Consider the following 18,329-nt stretch of genomic DNA (forward strand, 5'->3'; position numbering starts at 1 on the left):
CAGCGGCGTCCCGGAAGTTCCTCGAGACCAGACGGCGTCCTGTTGCTAGGGTGACCGCGCAAGTCACCGCCCTGACGTACGTTTCGTCAGCAGACTTCAACGGAGGGCGTGCTTGCGCGGTCACGCCACTTCCCTTATATCCCTTCTCCCTGATCGGCATTAACCGCTTCAGCACTGCCACAGCTGTTGCGGTCTGCCATCTACTGGGGGATATATGTATAGCAAGCTATGTAGCATCTTAAGCCGCCATTTATTTTCTTTATTCCTGCCGATATTGCAAACATCATAATTCATAGTGGCATTACTGCCTCATAGATGGGTACACATCCTGTATCTCTCTTGGCTCAAATAAATATAATACGAAGCAATATCAACATAGTTAGATGTATCTCTATGCGAAATTGGTGGCTGTTTTTCATTATTCCAATATAATATATCATAATAACCATCTAAACGTCTAACCACACTGTTCTGCCCTATTAGAACGAATGTGTACATAATAACTGAAAGTATTTAAAAAAAAAAAAATTTTTACATATATATATTGATATGCCACCAATTTCGCAAACCTAGCCTAAATAATGGCCCAACATACATCTCCATATGTCAATCAGAACGGGTCAATGCAAGGCTAAGAAATACATATACTTAAAGATAACAATAATCATACACACTAACATTAAAATGTGCAATGGTATGAGGTTATAAATATATAAAACCCATACATATTAGAATAAATTCATAAATATAAATATAAATGTAAAATCCTAATAAGCCATAGGCCCGTCCTTAGGAGGGGCTCATAGCTATATATATTTTAAAAAACAATTAAAAAATGATAAAAAAATGTTTTACAAAGTTAGATACTATCTGTTGTGCTCGAAGAGCTCACATCCTGTGATACGGGTTCACAAAAATTTCCCGAGCTAAAAGGAATAACTATGATCACGGAATTGCCCAAACCCAATGGGGTATCTCCAATCCAACCATCCAAAAAAACTCAAACAAATATATTATGGGTGGCAAGCTAATGGGAAACACACACCCCCACTTATGGTGGTGTGGATCCTAATTAATACTCAGTGTCATTATGTCCGTCCATCACTGAACGCAAAATGCTATCAATAATCACTTATGAAGCAGTTTACGTCCAGTTCGACGTTCAAACCTCTGGGATGGAGAACATCAGTCAGGTAGATCCAATATGTTTCTCTACGTGAGAGTTCTCTTACCATATTAGATCCTCTCCAATTTGGATGGATCCTTATCCAAGTGAATCACCAAGTAGGGAGAGCTGCAGGACAAAGCCACCAGCTCCGACACCCTACGAGCTGAAGTTATAGCCACCAAAAAGGCAACCTTTTTGGACAACAGAGACAACGAGATCTCCCTGATCTTTTCAAAAGGGGCATGTTGCAACACGGACAGAACAAGGTTCAAGTCCCATGGAGGCAAAGGCTCCCTCCTAGGAGGGACCAAGTGTCGCACCCCTTGAACAAAAGTGCGAATCAACGAATTAGACGCCACTGGGCGCTGAAAAAGAACGGCCAGCGCAGAAATCTGACCCTTAATCGTGGCCAGCGCCAAACGCTGGTCCACTCCAGTTTGGAGGAAAGCCAACACTCTCCACACTGAGTATGAGCACGGAGAAAACCCCCTGGACTCACACCAAGCGAAGTACGCTTTCCAAGTACGGTAGTATATATCTTACCGGAAGAAGCTTTTCTAGCCTTAATCAAAGTAGGGACGACCTCAGGGGAGAGACCCCTATCCCTCAGGACCTGGCTCTCAACAGCCATGCCGTCAAAGCCAGCGACTGTAAAGCAGGATGGAATATCGGTCCCTGCAACAGAAGGTCTTCTCGAAGCGGCAGACGCCACGGAGCGTCGACTGCCAGATTTACGAGGTCTGCGTACCAAGACCGGCGAGGCAGCCACTAGAATCACCGTATGCGGTTCCGAGGTTAACCTGCGAAGGAACCTGGACAACAGTTGAAGGAGGGAAGGGGGGGAAGGCATACATCAGGCGATACTAATGCCAGGGTGCCACCAACGCGTCCGGGGCGTCCGCCCGCGGATCGCGCGTCCTTGCCACGAACCTTTCCACCTTGTTGTTCAGACGAGACGCGAACAGGTCCACATCCGGAAGACCCCACTTCGCGCACAACTTCTGGAAGACATCCGGGTGAAGGGACCACTCTCCCTGGTCCAGGGTCTGGCGACTCAGATAGTCCGCCTGCCAGTTCTCCACCCCCGGAATGTGCACAGCCGTTATCGCTGGGACGTGCGTCTCGGCCCACAACAGAATGCCGTTTACTTCCCGAGCCGCACGGGCACTCCTGGTGCCCCCTTGATGGTTGATGTAGGCCACCGCTGTGGCATTGTCCGTCTGAACCCGAACCGGACGGCCCTGAAGCCGTTCCGACCAATGCAGAAGGCAAAGCTTTATTGCTCGCAATTCCAGAATGTTGATCGGAAGGGAGGATTCCTCCTCCGACCAAGTTCCCTGGGCGGACAGAACGCCCAGAACACCACCCCAGCCCGACAGGCTGGCATCCGTGGTGATCACCGTCCATGACAAAGGACGAAAGGACTTGCCCCCCGACACCGCCGGGGACTGGAGCCACCAAAAAAGACCCCTTCGGGTGTGGCGGCTCAACGAAATCCGCAGATCCAGAGATTGCGGACGCCCGTCCCACTTGGCCAAGATCTCTGCCTGAAGACCCCGCGTGTGAAACTGGGCGAAGGGAATCGCCTCGAAAGCCGAGACCATCAATCCCAGACACCTCATACATGTCCGGAGGGACGAGCACTGAGTGTCCCTGAGGGACCTGACCTCGTCCTGAAGTGTCCGGAGCTTGTCTTCCGGCAGGAAGACCTTCGCTTGAGCAGAGTCCAGGATCATCCCCAGGTAGGGAAGACGAACCGACGGACACAACGTTGATTTTGGAAAATTTATCGTCCAACCAAACTCCTGCAGAGTCTGCATCGTGGTGGACAGGTCGTTCACCAGGCCCTGACTGGTCGCAGACCGAAGCAAGATATCATCCAGATACCCCAAGACAGAGATGCCCTGGGCTCTCAATAAAGCCAGGACCGGCGCAAGCACCTTGGTGAAAACCCGCGGAGCCGAAGCGAGACCGAAGGGTAACGCCACGAATTGGTAATGATCCTCCGCAATGGCGAATCGAAGGTACCTCTGGTGACCCTCGAAAATGGGGATGTGAAGATACGCATCCTTCAAGTCGATGGAGGCCATGAGTTCCCCCGGAACCAGGGCAGCCACCACCGAGCGCAGGGATTCCATACGGAACTTGCGAACCCGCACAAAGCGGTTCAGAGCTTTCAAGTCCAGAATCGGACGTACCTTGCCCTCCTTTCTGGGCACAGTGAATAGATTGGAGTAGAACCCCCGAAATCTGTCCCGATGAGGCACCAGAACCACCACTCCCTGGGCCCGCAGGTCCCGCACCGCCAGGTGCAGATCCTGCAAACGCTCCGGAGACAGCTGAAGATTTGAGGGAAAAAATCTGCTCGCCGGCCGAGAGAGAAACGCGATCTTGTATCCAGATCGAACGATTTCCTGAACCCACCTGTCCCGAATGCGGGCCAGCCAGGGTTGAAGAAAACCGAGCAAACGTCCCCCCACCCCAGAACCGGGTGAGGGCGCCCCTTCAGGCCGAATTGGTATGGGCAGCGGACCCGGACTGGCCGGACTTCTGCTTACCTGCCCACGGCTTCTTCTGGGAGCCTTGGTCCTTGAAGGACTTTCCCTTGTATTGCGACCGAAAGGCACGAAATGACCCCTGAGAGGGCCTAAACGAGGTATTCTTCTTACCGCGAACAGACTTATTCTTGTGAGTGTGGGGTAAGAGAGTGCTCTTACCCCCGGAAATTCCCTTTATCAGAGTATCCAAAGACTCGCCAAAAAGGCGAGATCCCGCGTAGGGAAGATTAGCTAGAGTCTTGCGAGAGGATTGGTCAACCGACCAACATTTCAGCCATATCAGGCGACGGTTCAATACCGCTACACTGGAGAGGCATGCAGCCAAAGGGACCAAATCCAAGTCTGCATCGCACAAATACATGACACCCTGATGAATTTGATCTACCATAGCCAATGTTGTCGGCGGAGCAGAGTCAGCCACCAGGGTGCGCCTGAGCACCTGCGTCCAATCCGCAATAGCTTGGGCTGCCATAATGGAAGCAAAAATAGGCTTCAGCATAGAACCAGCAACCGTATAAGCATGACGGGCCAGAGACTCCAATCTCCTGTCCGTAGGGTCCCGGAACACCGGGGTATCCTCAGCAGGAATCGCAGTAGATTTATTCAAAACTGCCACCGCGTGATCCACCTGAGGCGGCACACACCAACGCTCATCAGTGGTGGGTGTAAATGGATAACGCAGCTTGAACTTACTTGGCACAGTAAAGGGCTTCTTTAAATTGCGCCATTGCTCATCAACAGCACGCTGAAATTCCGCAGGGCAGGGAAAAACCTGCGCTGTTTTGTGCTTCCTTTGTGTCCCATAGGAGGACATCAAAGCAGGAGGACTTGGTTCATCCTGCAGACGCAGCGTTTCCTTGATAGAAGTACTCAACTCATCCATGAGTCCAAGCTCTTCAGGCGAGCCAGGGAGAGAAGTATCAACTCCTTCTACCTCAGCCTCCCCCTCAGACCCCACAAGGTCCAGAGATGAACGAGACCCTGAGAAGGGCACTGCAGCCATTGCAGCCCCATCGCCCTCTGAATCAGAGGAAATAGATAACCTGGGCCGTTTTGCGGATCGATCAGCCATTAGCATCTGCACCTGAGAAGCCAAGTTCGCTACAACAGCAGCCAGATCAGCCCCCTCGGGGGATGCAGCAGCCCCTTGGCCCCCCACCAGGGTGGAAGGAAACTTGCAATCCTGAGAATCCATGCCCCAGTATCAACTGAAATAAAGGACTGCCCCTTTAAGACCGCGGCGAGCGCAGCCCACCGCACACTACTGGATGTACCGATCCCCGCAGGGATAAGGAGCACTGAGCAAGGAAATACAGGATAAGGAAGGTAAAAACCTGGAGAGACCACACAGCTGCTGCCACCGATCGCTGTTCCAGTGAAAAAGGAAGTGATCCTAAATAGCTTCCTTTCGCTAATACTATAAGAGGGTCCCCCTATTATTATTTTTTTTTTTTTTTTTTTTTATCTTTTTCCCCCTCCATCTATTATCCGCTCTTTCTTATTTAGAAAATACACGGCCCATCTCCGTGGAGCCCTCCCGTGAACCGGACACAGCATGATCCCCTTTGGGGGTGTCTGGATTATGGGACGGATTCCCATGTGATTTACACATTCTGTTTAATTCACAATATGTTTACTGTGTCCCCCCCATAACAGTTACCTATTCATTCACTTTTTTCTGTGATGATATTGTATTTTCCTCTCTCCCCTCAAATCTTAAGAGTTCTTAAGTCTCCCTTTTGCTATTGACCTTGTTACATGTCTAATATTAATTTGCATTGTATTATACGGTCCTTGTAAATCCACTGTTATTTACATGTTCATGTTCACCAAGAAATTTAATAAAATGTTTTTGAAAGAAAAAGGAAGTGATGCAATGACTGACCGCCCTATATAGCCTATGAAGGCTTCACAAACATGGCCGCTCGGCTGAGGGAATTTAGGCAATAAGAAAATGGCGCCGACATGTGCTTGTATGAGCGATCGCCGCCAAAATGGCGGCGTTTGGCGCCAAAACACCGCGCTGTACCACACAGGGCCGGTCACCACAGTTAGCCGAAAAAAATGGCGGGCCGCATCAGCGGTCGCCGCATGTCTGAGCCCAGTCTGCCCCATACATCTCACACAGCAGAGCGGGAGAGCCCCCCCGCAGCCCACAGAAAGGCAGCTATCACAGGAATCTGACAGGGAGCTCAGCACTTACACAGACATGCGGGTAACACAGTCACAGACTGACACCCAAACAGACAGGTCCCCACATAGAAAAACACTTACCATTCCGGATGGCGTGGGGAGCCTTCTCTAGCGACCAAACCGCTGTACTGAGGACAGGGAGTGTCGCAGCCAGGACGCAGTGGACTGCGGTGCGAAACCGCAAATGGCGTCCGGTGAGGTAGCCACCTCACAGGCAGCATCCCTGCAGCGAACAGGGATGGGTTGTTCAATATGCCAGGGAAACCTGAGCTGAACGCTCGATGGCAGGCTGGGGAAACCCCTGGCACTCAGCCCTGGTCTCGAGGGTGGCCAGTCCGAGACCCAGCTCCGCATGATCATCTTCATCCGAACAAAACTAAACTAATGCTGAGAAAAAAACAGCTAAGTAAAAGAAAGAGAAAAAATACTTGAAATAAAATCAAAAAGAGGATAGAAGGCTGAGACTGAAAGCCCCAGCACAGGAACAGCCAGCTACTCCTAAGCTAGGCAATTGAAAACTGAGTTGAGAATGCTGGAAGCAGGGAGGAATTGACTGAGGGGACCGCCCCCTAGGGGTGTGATATGCTAAAAGCTTTGATATTAACAAATCTTGTTGCCTAGCTACTCCTACGGAGCAAAGGTCAATTACCCATTGGTGAAGATTATGAAGGGGCGGCGACTGTCGGAGGACGTAAGAGAAAAGCTGATTGTTGTAAGCACCCTGTCAGTGTTAAATGATTTGACTCAGCCCACTTTTGCTGGATAGCTTGGTCTATTAAAGGGAGTTGAAAAAATAAGACTTACCTGCCAGATCACAAGGTAAAAAAAAAAAAAAAACAAAGTTACGGGAGGACTGCTGTGTTACGAATAGTGAGAGACTGTATCATATCTGTCACTTTTTAATTTTGGACACAGTTGCATTTTAAGAAGTAAAAAAAAAGCTGATGAATAAAGTTAGGCAAAGAAAATGTAAGGTAATGGAAAGAAATGAAACAAGGGAAGGTAGAAAGTGAAATAGAAAGACAAATGAGCTACAGCCATTCAGACCTGCTTAGCTATCATATGCTGAGCAGGAGCAGTTAAATGGAGTTATTATTTCATCTAAATCATGTATAACAGTTAGAGCCAGGAGACTATTATAAACATTAAGGTCTCATTCACATGGGTGGCCCGATCAGACCCTCAAGTCTCCTCTATGGTGTGGCAGGTATCAACGTACATGTGTCCGTTGTCACCCGTCGATATCCAATCCACTAAAAACAGACAGAGGGGGACCCGATGCCCATCCGTCTGGTGGACTGGATGGCAGTCAGGTGTAAACAGACAGGTGGTCCATTTAAATCCGAGTCCCCATAGAGGAGAGGCGGGCTGTGTCTGTGTCTGCTCTGCATAAGCAGACACAGACTAGCTATCCGCCTGCTCAGCGAGGATCAGCGGACTGATTCCCCTCTTAGAAGGCAGACCCGACGGATCTTACTTGGGAGTATTTTTTCTAACTTTTATTGTCACTTGAATGGATACAAGAAATGTCACTTAGCAGAGTCTTTTATTGCACCAATTTTAATCATAAACATAGTTAGAATTATTCTCAGAACAACATATGTCCCAATGACAAATAAATGAGAAATGTTTTAGTTACTCACATGGTAAAACATCTTTATATCTGTTTTTATCCATATTTTGGCCAGTTTTCGCATGTGTGATAGCAAGCCCAGGCTTCTTTCGATATAGTTGCTACAAGACAGTTAACAATTACAGTAAACATAGTGCCTAAATATTATAACTTGTTTGCCTTCCTTTATAATATTTGGAAGAAAGAGAAAATAAGGAGAACACTGATGCATCTGAAGCTGTATCAACATGTATAAATCTGTTTGTTTTATCTAGCCATTTTTTTGAGTAAAGGAAAAAGGGCTTGTCATGACAAGTTTTAGAATCAAACACAGACACTGTGCTGTAAGAGCAACAAAATGTGTGTAAAATGTAATTATAGTTTTACCACTCAGCTACATAATAAGTCATCTTATGTATCATATCTGCAACAGTTCTTGACTGAATTGTATCCCATAAACACAAATCCCGTGTCCGTGTATATAGTTTACCATTGAATCAACATGTATTCCTGGCTACAACACTACATTTTGGCTCATATGTTAAAATTGCTGATAATAGAGGTTTGGGCTTCAAAGCTTTGCTAATAAAATGTTCTGAATTACCCTAAAATGCCACGTGCAAGTGTTTTGCTTAAAAATTCATGGTATCTCCCAATAAACATTGCAATATTCAGCTGGAAAGCAGTAGCTCATGACTGACCCCATTATTTAGAGAGAAAAGGCAGAATGTGTGGGGTCTAATGATGACTATTTTGTTGAATTTGCTACCTAAGTAATAGGGCCAATTTACACTGACTTGAGCTAAAATGTATGGAAAATGCATGTACATTTACACCCATTTTAGTTGCGTTTATTGCACGCTAACGTCCGTTGGCATACATTTTGAACCCCTTGATTAAGCTCCAGGGGGGCGGAGTGAAACGCGTTGGAGGCATGGCCTGGTTGGAGTCCAGGCTGAGGTTGTCACTGTCATCACCATCGTAGGACTGCCTGGATGTGTGGCATTAGGGATCACCTCTTTCAGAAGAGAACATTTTAATGTATGTTGACATGCATGCACAGTGTTATAGTGTGAATAGGACACATTGGAAATAATTGTTTTTCAGATGTCCTCCTGTTGATCTGCATTTTACAGCTGCACTAAAATGCAGATCAACGCACTGGTGTGCATTGGTCCTTAGATTTCACTGGGTTTTAGAAGCACATCCCAGAGACAGATTATGATATTTTCTTCTGCTACAGGAACATTACAAAGGCATCAGTGGTTCTGTGTATCTGCTTTTCTAAGGGTGAGATACAATTGCAACATGGTTGCTGAAAAGTAATTTTTTGCATGCAACAGGCAAAGGAAAATAACAAGTTAAAGTGTTATTAAGGGCTATTATTTTTTCTTAAAATAAAAAAAAAAGATTTTACTGCTGTGTATAATAATACTGCACAGAACAGCTGCTTACCTCCTCTTTGATGGTCCCCTAATAGCGATGTCCACTGCTTCTTCTTCCAAATGTCCTGTGCATGCGTGCTCTGGAGCCTGGCTGTGTGCCTCCATAGACACACACAGCGCCAGAAAGCCACACCACTGATCCCTCCTCACAGGAGTTTTATTGACAGCAGCAGGAGCCTATGGCTCTTGCTGCTGCCTGCGTCTTTAGGAAACCAGGAAGCGGGGAAGCAGTCTGAATGGTACTGGAGGGTTGTGAGGTGTCAAGAAATGTGGGACGTTTTCTTCCTTAATGCAGGGAATGTGTAACTAACAGCAAAAATGATTTTTTTTTTATTTTGGACAAAGTAAGAGAGCATTATAACCTCTGTCATGTTTATTTGACATCTGTGTCCCTACTGGAAGATTTCCCCTCCATTACTTTTCTTTACTTTCACTTTTGACGATAACGGTAAACAGGAGAAATAGAGAGGGTCCATCTCCCTAATTGGGACACAGACCGTAATAAAAGCTGCCAGTTGTTCTAATCCCTCTTGCCGTTAGTTACGAAATGTTAAAAATGTTTAGAGTTTACAACCACTTTAAATTTTGGTGGCCTTATCTGTGCAGTCAAAAAAGGATTAAATGAGTGAGCATACACATTTTACTTTAACCACTTGCCGACCGCCGCACGACTATCTACGTCGGCGGTCAGCCCCTCACAGGCAAACTAACGTAGGGCTACGTTGCTTGCTTGTGAGGGTCTAGGGAGCGAGCGCGCGCCCCCGGAGGCGCGCTCCCGCTCCCGCGTGGTCACGGACCCCCCCGCGCGTGTGACCAGCGGACCCGATGTCCGCCGGCCACTCGGCGATCGGCGGGGGAGAGGGAGAATGTCAGGCAGCTTGTGTAAACAAACTGCCTGTCATTCTCCTCACTGCAAAGACACTGATCACTCGGATCTAGTGTGTAGATCCGTTGATCAGTGTCCTTACAGCTAGAGCCACAGCCAATCACAGTAGAAACCACGCCCCTAGGGACACACACAGCCCCTCCCTTCCAAATAAAGTTAACCCCTTCACTACCAGTGTATTTTTACAGTAACAGTGCATATGTATAGCACTGATTACTGTAGAAATGTCACTGGTAACCCCAAAAGTGTCAAAAATGTCAGTCAAGGGTCCGATCTGTCCGCCGCAATGTCGCAGTACCGCAAAAAAAAATCGCAGATCGCCGCCATTATGCGTTAAAAAAAAACAACAAAAATGACAAAAATCTTTCCCTTTGTTAGTAAACGCGATAACTTTTGCGCAAACCAATCAAAATACGCTGTTTGCGATTTTTTTTTACCAAACATAGGTAGCATAAAACAAATTGGCCGAAAATTTTTAAAAATTTAGATTTTTACATTTTTTTTGGGGGGAATTTCATATAAAAAAATGTGAAAAATATTGCTATTTTTGCAAAATTGACGCTCTTTTTTTGTTTATAGCGCGTGATCAAAAAATCGCACAGGTGATCAAATACCACCAAAAGAAAGCTCTGTTTGTGGGAAAAAAAGGATGTCAAATTTGTTTAGGTACAGCGTCGCACGACCGCGCAATTGTCCGTTAAAGTCACGCAGTGCCGAATCGCAAAATACCCCCTGGTCGGAATGGGGGTAAAATCTTCCGGGGCTTAAGTGGTTAACAGGTAAGACTACGGTGTTTTTTTTAGTTTTTTACTGAGTTTAAAGTGGTTGTAAAGTCAGAGGGTTTTTATCTTAATGCATTAAGATAAAAAACCTTCTGTGTGCTGCAGCCCCTCTCAGCCCCCTTATTAATTACCTGAGCCCATCTCGATCCAGCAATGTTGCAGGAGTGTCTCGGCTGCCCAATACTCTCCCTCCTAATTAGCTAAAACGGCAGCACGGTGCCACTGGCTCCCACTGCTGTTAATCAAATTCAGTGAGTCAATGAGGAGAGAAAGGGGTTGGGGGGTGGGCCATGGCCCCATGTCTGAACAGAAACATGGAGCTTCGGCTCGGGTGCCCTCATAGCAAGCAGCTTGCTGTGGGGGCACTCAACTGGAGGGAGGGGCCATAAGAGCCAAAGAGGGACCAGAGAAGAGGAGGATCTGGGCTGCCCTGTGCATAACCACTACACAGAGCAGGTAAGTATAACATGTTTTTTATTTTAAAAAAAGAGACTTTACAACCGCTTTAAGAAAATAAATAATTTTTATAAAAGGAATGATAAAATATTACCGTAAAATAAAAGGCTCTTGAAAAGCATGAAGAGAAAACAGCAAATACACAATCCAGTACTTAACACCCTCATATACTTTGTTAAAGATTTCACAGACTATAAAAAATTGTGCCAAGTGATAGTGAAACACCATAGCCTCCAGAGATAGAGTATGCATATATGTCCATCCTGTGTGGGAAAAAAAGAGGCAAAACGGAGAGAAGATGCAGCCAGCATTGGCTTATCAGAGGAAACAATAGCGATCAGGACAGATTTTTTTTTTAACTTATACTTCTGCATGTTCCCTAGACAGCATTTTCCAGAACAGTAACAGTCTGACTAAACAGACTATTAACTATTCCAAATATAGGGCATTATAGGGCACACACCAACTGCATCAAAGTGATTGTTTTAAAAGTGTTGACTAAGTACTCTAAGTGTGTGTGGTGGGGCGGCATTATACACACTATTACATAGTTAGTCTGGTTGAAAAAAGTCCATCTAGTTCAACCAATAAAAAGGGGGAAAAAACAAATCATACAATCCCATATACACAATCCTATACCCTCAGTTGATCCAGAGGAAGGAAAAAAAAAAACAGCAAAACATGATCCAATTTTCTCCAGCAGGGGAAACATTCCTTCCTGATTCCCAGAGAGGCAATCGGATATTCCCTGGATCAACTATACAGGAATTGCCAACAGAAAATCAGTCTGCCCAATTACATCAGTACATTTTTGGCCCGTTAGGCATAGTAATATCCTTTCAGGCAGCACATGTACAGTATAGTTTTATTGCTGACATCAGCTTAATGATTTCTCTGTCTAAAAGTATATAAGCGGTCTCACCCTGCATCATCACATTTCTATAAACATAACACATTTTTTTAAAATCTCTTGCCACCCGCATATCAAATATGCGTTACAGCAAGGAAGGTGGGCTTTAAATCCCACAAGCCGCACATATCTGTCTATTCGCAACAGAGTTTTCTGCGCTGAGAGTGCACTTATTGCATGATCCCAGCGCAGTGACCAAGCCATCAAAGGCAGCTCTCAGTACATACTATTGATCGTGGCCTGATCATGTGACCAATATGATTGACCTGATCATGTGACCAATATTATAGCCAATCTCAGTGGTCACATGATTGGCCGATTCTTCCCATGCTTCAGGCACACAAACCATGTTAAAGGAACGCTGGGCAGGAACAAGTTAACGCTTGAGTAAATAAAACAAGAGTAAAGCTATACCTTGTAAAGTAACATTTGAGACATACTAAGTAAAAATACCTAATGCTCATATTTTTTAAAAATTACCTCAAACTGAATGAGTACAACTCCAGTTTCCAGGCCTTTAGCAAGCTGCTCCATTGACCCCTGCAGTGTGTCACAGTATTCAGAAGGAAGTATTATTGGTGGAAGAAACTGCGAGTCTGTCTCATCTTCTGATTTCATTTCACCGAAAGGCCTGACAACTACAGAAAGAAAAATTGGATAAAAGTTTTGCTTGTAAAAAATACAGACTACTGCACCCCATACATATATTAAACAAAACCCAGGAAGTGTGCATAGGCCCAGTATCGGGAACGTCAGGGAAGTGATGTGCAGAAAGTAAGTGGAGCTTTGTATTAGAGAGAGGTCCTGAAAAACAGAGTTGGTCAATATTGTATACATTCCTTCTGTAGCCAGCAGCTCCAGAACAGAAGCTTTTTGTCTTCTTTCATTTATAAGTAAACCAGGAAAATACATTTCAATATACTTTTTTCGAGATTTTGGGTAAAAAGGGACTTCTGTATTTACCAAAAAATGTATTTCTTGGACTTGATTGAGGGACACAAGAATTCAGAGGCTGCTGCCTACAGAAAAATCAGGACACTGGAAAACAAAAAATTGTGACAAGCCCGGTATAACCCTGCTTACTCCTAACATGCTTTAATTTAGTCAAAAAGCATGATCAAAAACAGAAAGGGGTGTGGACCTGCTTAATGGACATGCACAAAAGTCCCATTTTCTTTCTTGTTCATTAGGAGACACAGGAAATCAGAGAATGTTGGGACATCCAAAAGCAGTCAAACTGAGAGTTGGGCAACAGAAACAAAACACTAACAGATCAACAAAAAAACGATATACCAAGAGACTATCTGCAGCTCAAGAAGCTGCCTGAAAGAACCTTATACCTTGGGCTGAATTAGAAGAGTTCTGAACATCCACCTGTTGAAACTTGAAGAATGAGATAACTAGATGACCAGGTCTTGCAAATCTGGGAAATGGTAGCCAGGGGCATGACACAGCTAAGAAAGACTCCAAGGATGACATAGACTTAAGCAGAGGGCAACATTTCAAATTGTCTTTGTGAGGTGTGTGCATTGTGAGCGGAACCAGAAGTATTAGTGAATGGAGGCATCTAGAACAGTGGGACTGTTCCCTGTGTGTCTAGAATCTGACATATTGCACTGGAAAGTAAGGATAATGTAGCTCAGAGTATAAGGCAGACCTTGAACACTGATGAAGCAGCTGTTAGTAGCAGAAGAGGTTTAGGTGGCTAGAGGTGATCAGGAAATTGCAGGTGGGCACCAGCGACTGAGGATAGATCCACGTGTCACTTGCAGTAGGGAGCAGCACCAAAAAAGGTGCTTCCTCAATGCTAAATGGTAGAAAGTGGGGCATGACACTACATGTAGCAGACGTGGTAAATGCTCAATCTCTCAGCATCAACCCCATCCACAGTAAACTGTTGAAAATTGGGGATTTTAGATATCCCGGTGGTCCTAGTAATCAGGAAGCTCCTGATGCATGGCCTGCACAACTTAGTCCCCATGCACACAGGGCGTTCGGAAAAATTAGCTGCAAAGCCACTACCAAGACCAGGAAAAAGTAGTTGTAAAATTGTGCTTTTAGTAGCGTTTTCCATTGGCGTTATTGCGTGTTTAGCTGCGTTTCTCTGCCTCTATTCAAAATCAGTGGTTCCCTAGGAGAGCCGTCTTAACTGATCTGACTTTCAGCCCATTGATTTGAATATAAGTATTGATTTGAATATAAGTCGCATCCAAGCCAGATCATGATCGTGCGACTTGTGCTCTGAGGATCTCTGAAGGCGAACCCCACACCAAAATGAAAAAAAAAAAAAAAACAGCGTGGGGTACTCCCCAGATCCAGGCCCTTTGAATCTGGTATGCATTTTAAAAGGGGAATCCCACGCCAAGATGAAAAAAATAAATGGCCATAGGGCCCCCCTCCCCCAAGACTATATGGATTGTAAGGGAAACCCCCACGCAAAAAAAAAAAACGGCGTGTGGTCCTCCACAAAATCCATACTAGACCCTTATCAGAGCATGCAGCCTGGCAGGTCAGAGAGGGGGAAACAGTAGGTTTAATAAAATTAGTGCCCCTAGACCATACCAGGCCACACACCCTCAACATGGGGGGGGGGGTGCTTTGGGGTGATTTGGGGCAGTGGGGGGTTCTGTGCCCCGCACCCCAAAGCAATTTGTCCCCATTTTGATGGGGACAAGGGCCTCTTCACGACAACCCTGGGCGGGGGTTATGGGGGTCTGCAGGCAGGGGGCTTATCGGAATCTGGAAGCCCCCGTCAACAAGGGAGCCCCCAGATCCTGCCCCCATGTGAATGAGTATGGGGTACATTGTACCCCTAACTGTTTACCCCCAAAAAGTCAGTGTAGTGTAAAAAAAACAAGAGATGTTTTTGACAAATCCTTCATTAAAAGTCTTGTTCCGGCCTTGTCCGCTGCTGCTGTCTTCTCCCCTTGTGACGGCACGTGACATTATAATGGGTGGGGTCTCATGGTGATGTCACCGGATGGGCAGGCCCCATGACTATATAAGAACCAGCAGAGACGTGAGCTGGCACAACGACAGGAAACCGTGTCGGAGGAGGACTGGGTTGGCAGCGGAGAAGACAGCAGCGGCGAAAGAACATCGGAGGATGAAAACCAGAGGAAGACCTATCAAAACTATCTCTTGTTTTTAGTTACACTACACTGGATTTTTTGGGGTGAATGGGTAGGGGTACAATGTACCCCATACTCATTCACATGGGGGGGCTGGGATCTGGGGGCCCCCTTGTTTAAGGGTGCTTCCAGATTCCGATAAGCTCCCTGCCCGCAGACCCCCACAACCACCGCCCAGGGTTGTCGGGAAGAGGCCCTTGTCCCCATCAACATGAAGACAAGGTGCTTTGGGGTGGGGGGGGGGGGCACAGAGCCACCCCCCCCCCCATTTTGAGGGCGTGCAGCCAGGCTACAGTTGTGAGCTATAGTGGCACAATAAATTCTGCCAAAATTGATGACAAGATGAATGCAGCATATTATTAGAAAATATCAGAGGGAAATCTGCATTCTTCATCCCAGAAGCTGTGCATAGGGCACACTTGGGGATAAACAACAATTTTCTATGGCACAAAAATTGAGGATGTGCTATATTATTGCCCTTAAAAAGTTCAATATAAATGAACGGTTACTCATGGGATAACTGCAGCTCCTCTCCAAACAGAGTTTAGGTAGATCCTCTGGACTCTAATACTGAAGCATCAAAGAAAGACAGAGGGCGCGACCATTTAAGTGTAGATTTTTAGTTTTTTAAAATACCATATGAACTAACATGTGGCTCAAAAAAGGTACATCATTCCAACTAAGGGATTTATGATGGATCTCCCCTGGATGGATCACAGTAGCCTATACAGAGCTCATTAAAAAAAATAAAAATCATTTTTATTTTTATTACTAGCCGATTTATGCCATCACTCTGTGATGCCTGCTCTTTTCCCTTGCAAACTCTGTATACGCTCTTGGGATCCATCCAGAGGAGATCCATCATGAAGTCCTTGGCTGGGATGATGAGCTTACTTTTTTGTGAGTGCAAAAAATATTTTAACCCTAGATTTAAATAAATCTACACTTAGATGGTCACGTCTTCACTCTGTCTTTCTTCTTTAGCATTTGGCACACTTGGACCTACCAACATGATGTTATTCTGAAACATACGGTCAAGTCAACCCTTTGATGGTTGCCGCAGAAAAAGTGAAGGTTCTGGAGTGGCCATCACAAATGACCGACCCCATTATAATTGAGCAGCTTTGAGGAGAGCTCAAATATGCATTTTTTTTCTAGACAACCAAAAATGTATAGGATCTGGAAACTTTTAGTCAAAAAATATATATGCAAATAAGCAGCTTTATCACATAAGAAAATAAAGAGCCTCATTCACAACTATCACAACAGACTGCAGTCATTGATGCCATAGAACTAAGGGTATGCAAACTTTTGAATAGAACTGTTTTATTATTTTCTTCTATTGCTATAGCTTGTTTATTGTGATATTTAGTGATTTATAGTCATTTCTGTTAATTACATTAAAAATAAATCTGCTTGGTCTGATCACTTATGTTTTCATTAAAAAAAAAAATGGTCCACATCTTACAAATTCTGCCAGAAGTATGTGGAACGAACCATAGATAGGCAGCGTACTAGGTAACCACCGTAGCTGTTTAAACCTAGTTTACAGGAATACAGCCAACAGAATGTTTATTCTATTAATGCCTGAACATGCCTTCAGCTGTCCTCCCTAGGAGTCCAGAATAATTAGGGTGTTCTCATATGCACATACAGCCAACAATGTCCAGGGCTCGCCTGCCCCACTCTCACACTTTTCCAATGCCTATGCCCCCCACCCCCCTATAATTGGTGGTCTTACTATCCTGTAGAAAGACATAAGAGGGAGCAGGACAGCCACTAATTAAACAGGGAAGTATTCCCGTGAGCATCGAAAGAGCAACCTGGTTTTGGGACTCTTAGTACCCCAGGCCAGACAGATTAAAGCAATGTGCAAGGGTTTTATTTTTGAACAGATTTAACCACTTTACGACCGCTCACATTGCTGCTACTGCGGCAATGTGGCTCGTTATCATCCAGCGACGTAGACCTACGTCGCTGGACTTCTCCCCTTGTGGGCGGCGCCGCCGGAGGCTCGCTCCTGCTGTTTTCAGTCACAGCGGGAGTCAGGCCAGGGGAGGAGCGGCGGTGATCACCGCCGCTCTTCCCCGATCGTCGGGGATCGAGTGTGGAGATCCGCCCGCTTGTGTAAACAAAGTGGGCGGATCTCCTAAGTGACAGGCAGGGTCAGATTGCAGGATTCAGCATAGCTGAACCTGTGATCTGTCCCTGTGTCACATAGTCCCCTCCCCCCACACACGTCAGTAAGCACCAGGCATACATTAACCCCTTGATCACCAATAAAAATTAACCCCTTCCCTGCCAGTGTCATTTTTACAGTAACAGTGCATTTTATAGCCCCAAAAGTGTCAAAAATTTCAGTCAAGGGTCCGATCTGTCCGCCGCAATGTAGCAGTCCCGCAAAAAAAAAAAATCGCAGATCGCCGCCATTACTAGTTAAAAAAAAAAACAATAAAAATGACATAAATTTCCCGTAGTTAGTAGTTGCGATAACTTTTGCGCAAACCAATCAAAATACGCTTATTGTGATTTTTTTTACCAAGAATATGTAGCAGAAAACAAATTGGCAAAAAAAGTTAAAAAATTTTGATTTTTACATTTTTTTGGGGGGGAATTTCATATAAAAAAATGTAAAAAATGTTGTTATTTTTTCAAAATTGTCGCTCCTTTTTTGTATATAGCGCGAAAAGTAAAAATCGCACAGGTGATCAAACACCACCAAAATAAAGCTCTATTTGTGGGGAAAAAAATGACATACATATAATTTGGGTACAGCATCGCACGACCGCGAAATTCTCCGTTAAAGTAACACAGTGCCGAATCGCAAGATATGGCCTGGTCAGGAAGGGGGTAAAATCTTCCGGTCTTAAAGCGGTAAAAAATACGCTCATTGAGAATTTTTTGGTCAAAGACATGTAGCTAAATACATTTTGGCCTAAATTTATGACAAAAATTGAATATATTGACATAAATTGAGTATATTGGATATTTTTTAACTGTCAAAGTAGAAAAATATTGTTATTATTTTAACATTGTCGCATTTTTTTATTAATATCGCAAAAAATGAAAAGCGCAGAGGTGATCAAATACCACCAAAAGAAAGCTCTGTTTGTGGGAAAAAAAAGGACGTAAATTTCTTTTGGGTACGGTGTTGCATGACCGCGCAATTGTCAGTTAAAGTCGCACAG

At 45.2% G+C, this 18,329-nt stretch overlaps 1 protein-coding gene across 1 annotated transcript in view; it reads right to left on the bottom strand.

The window, feature by feature from the left end:
- The window catches only part of PTPN3 (protein tyrosine phosphatase non-receptor type 3), a 346,819-nt gene that overhangs the window by 45,683 nt on the left and 282,807 nt on the right, over positions 1-18,329 (bottom strand). Inside the window, exons 19-20 of the mRNA XM_082257741.1 lie at positions 12,491-12,648; positions 7,563-7,653 (exon numbers count right to left, since the gene is read on the bottom strand). Of these exons, the coding sequence (XP_082113867.1) occupies positions 7,563-7,653; positions 12,491-12,648 (249 nt within the window). The remainder of the gene's footprint in view (positions 1-7,562; positions 7,654-12,490; positions 12,649-18,329) is intronic.

Source organism: Pelophylax lessonae (genome assembly GCF_965119305.1).
Source record: "Pelophylax lessonae genome assembly, chromosome: 5".
In the NCBI taxonomy this organism is placed as follows: Eukaryota; Metazoa; Chordata; class Amphibia; order Anura; family Ranidae; genus Pelophylax; species Pelophylax lessonae.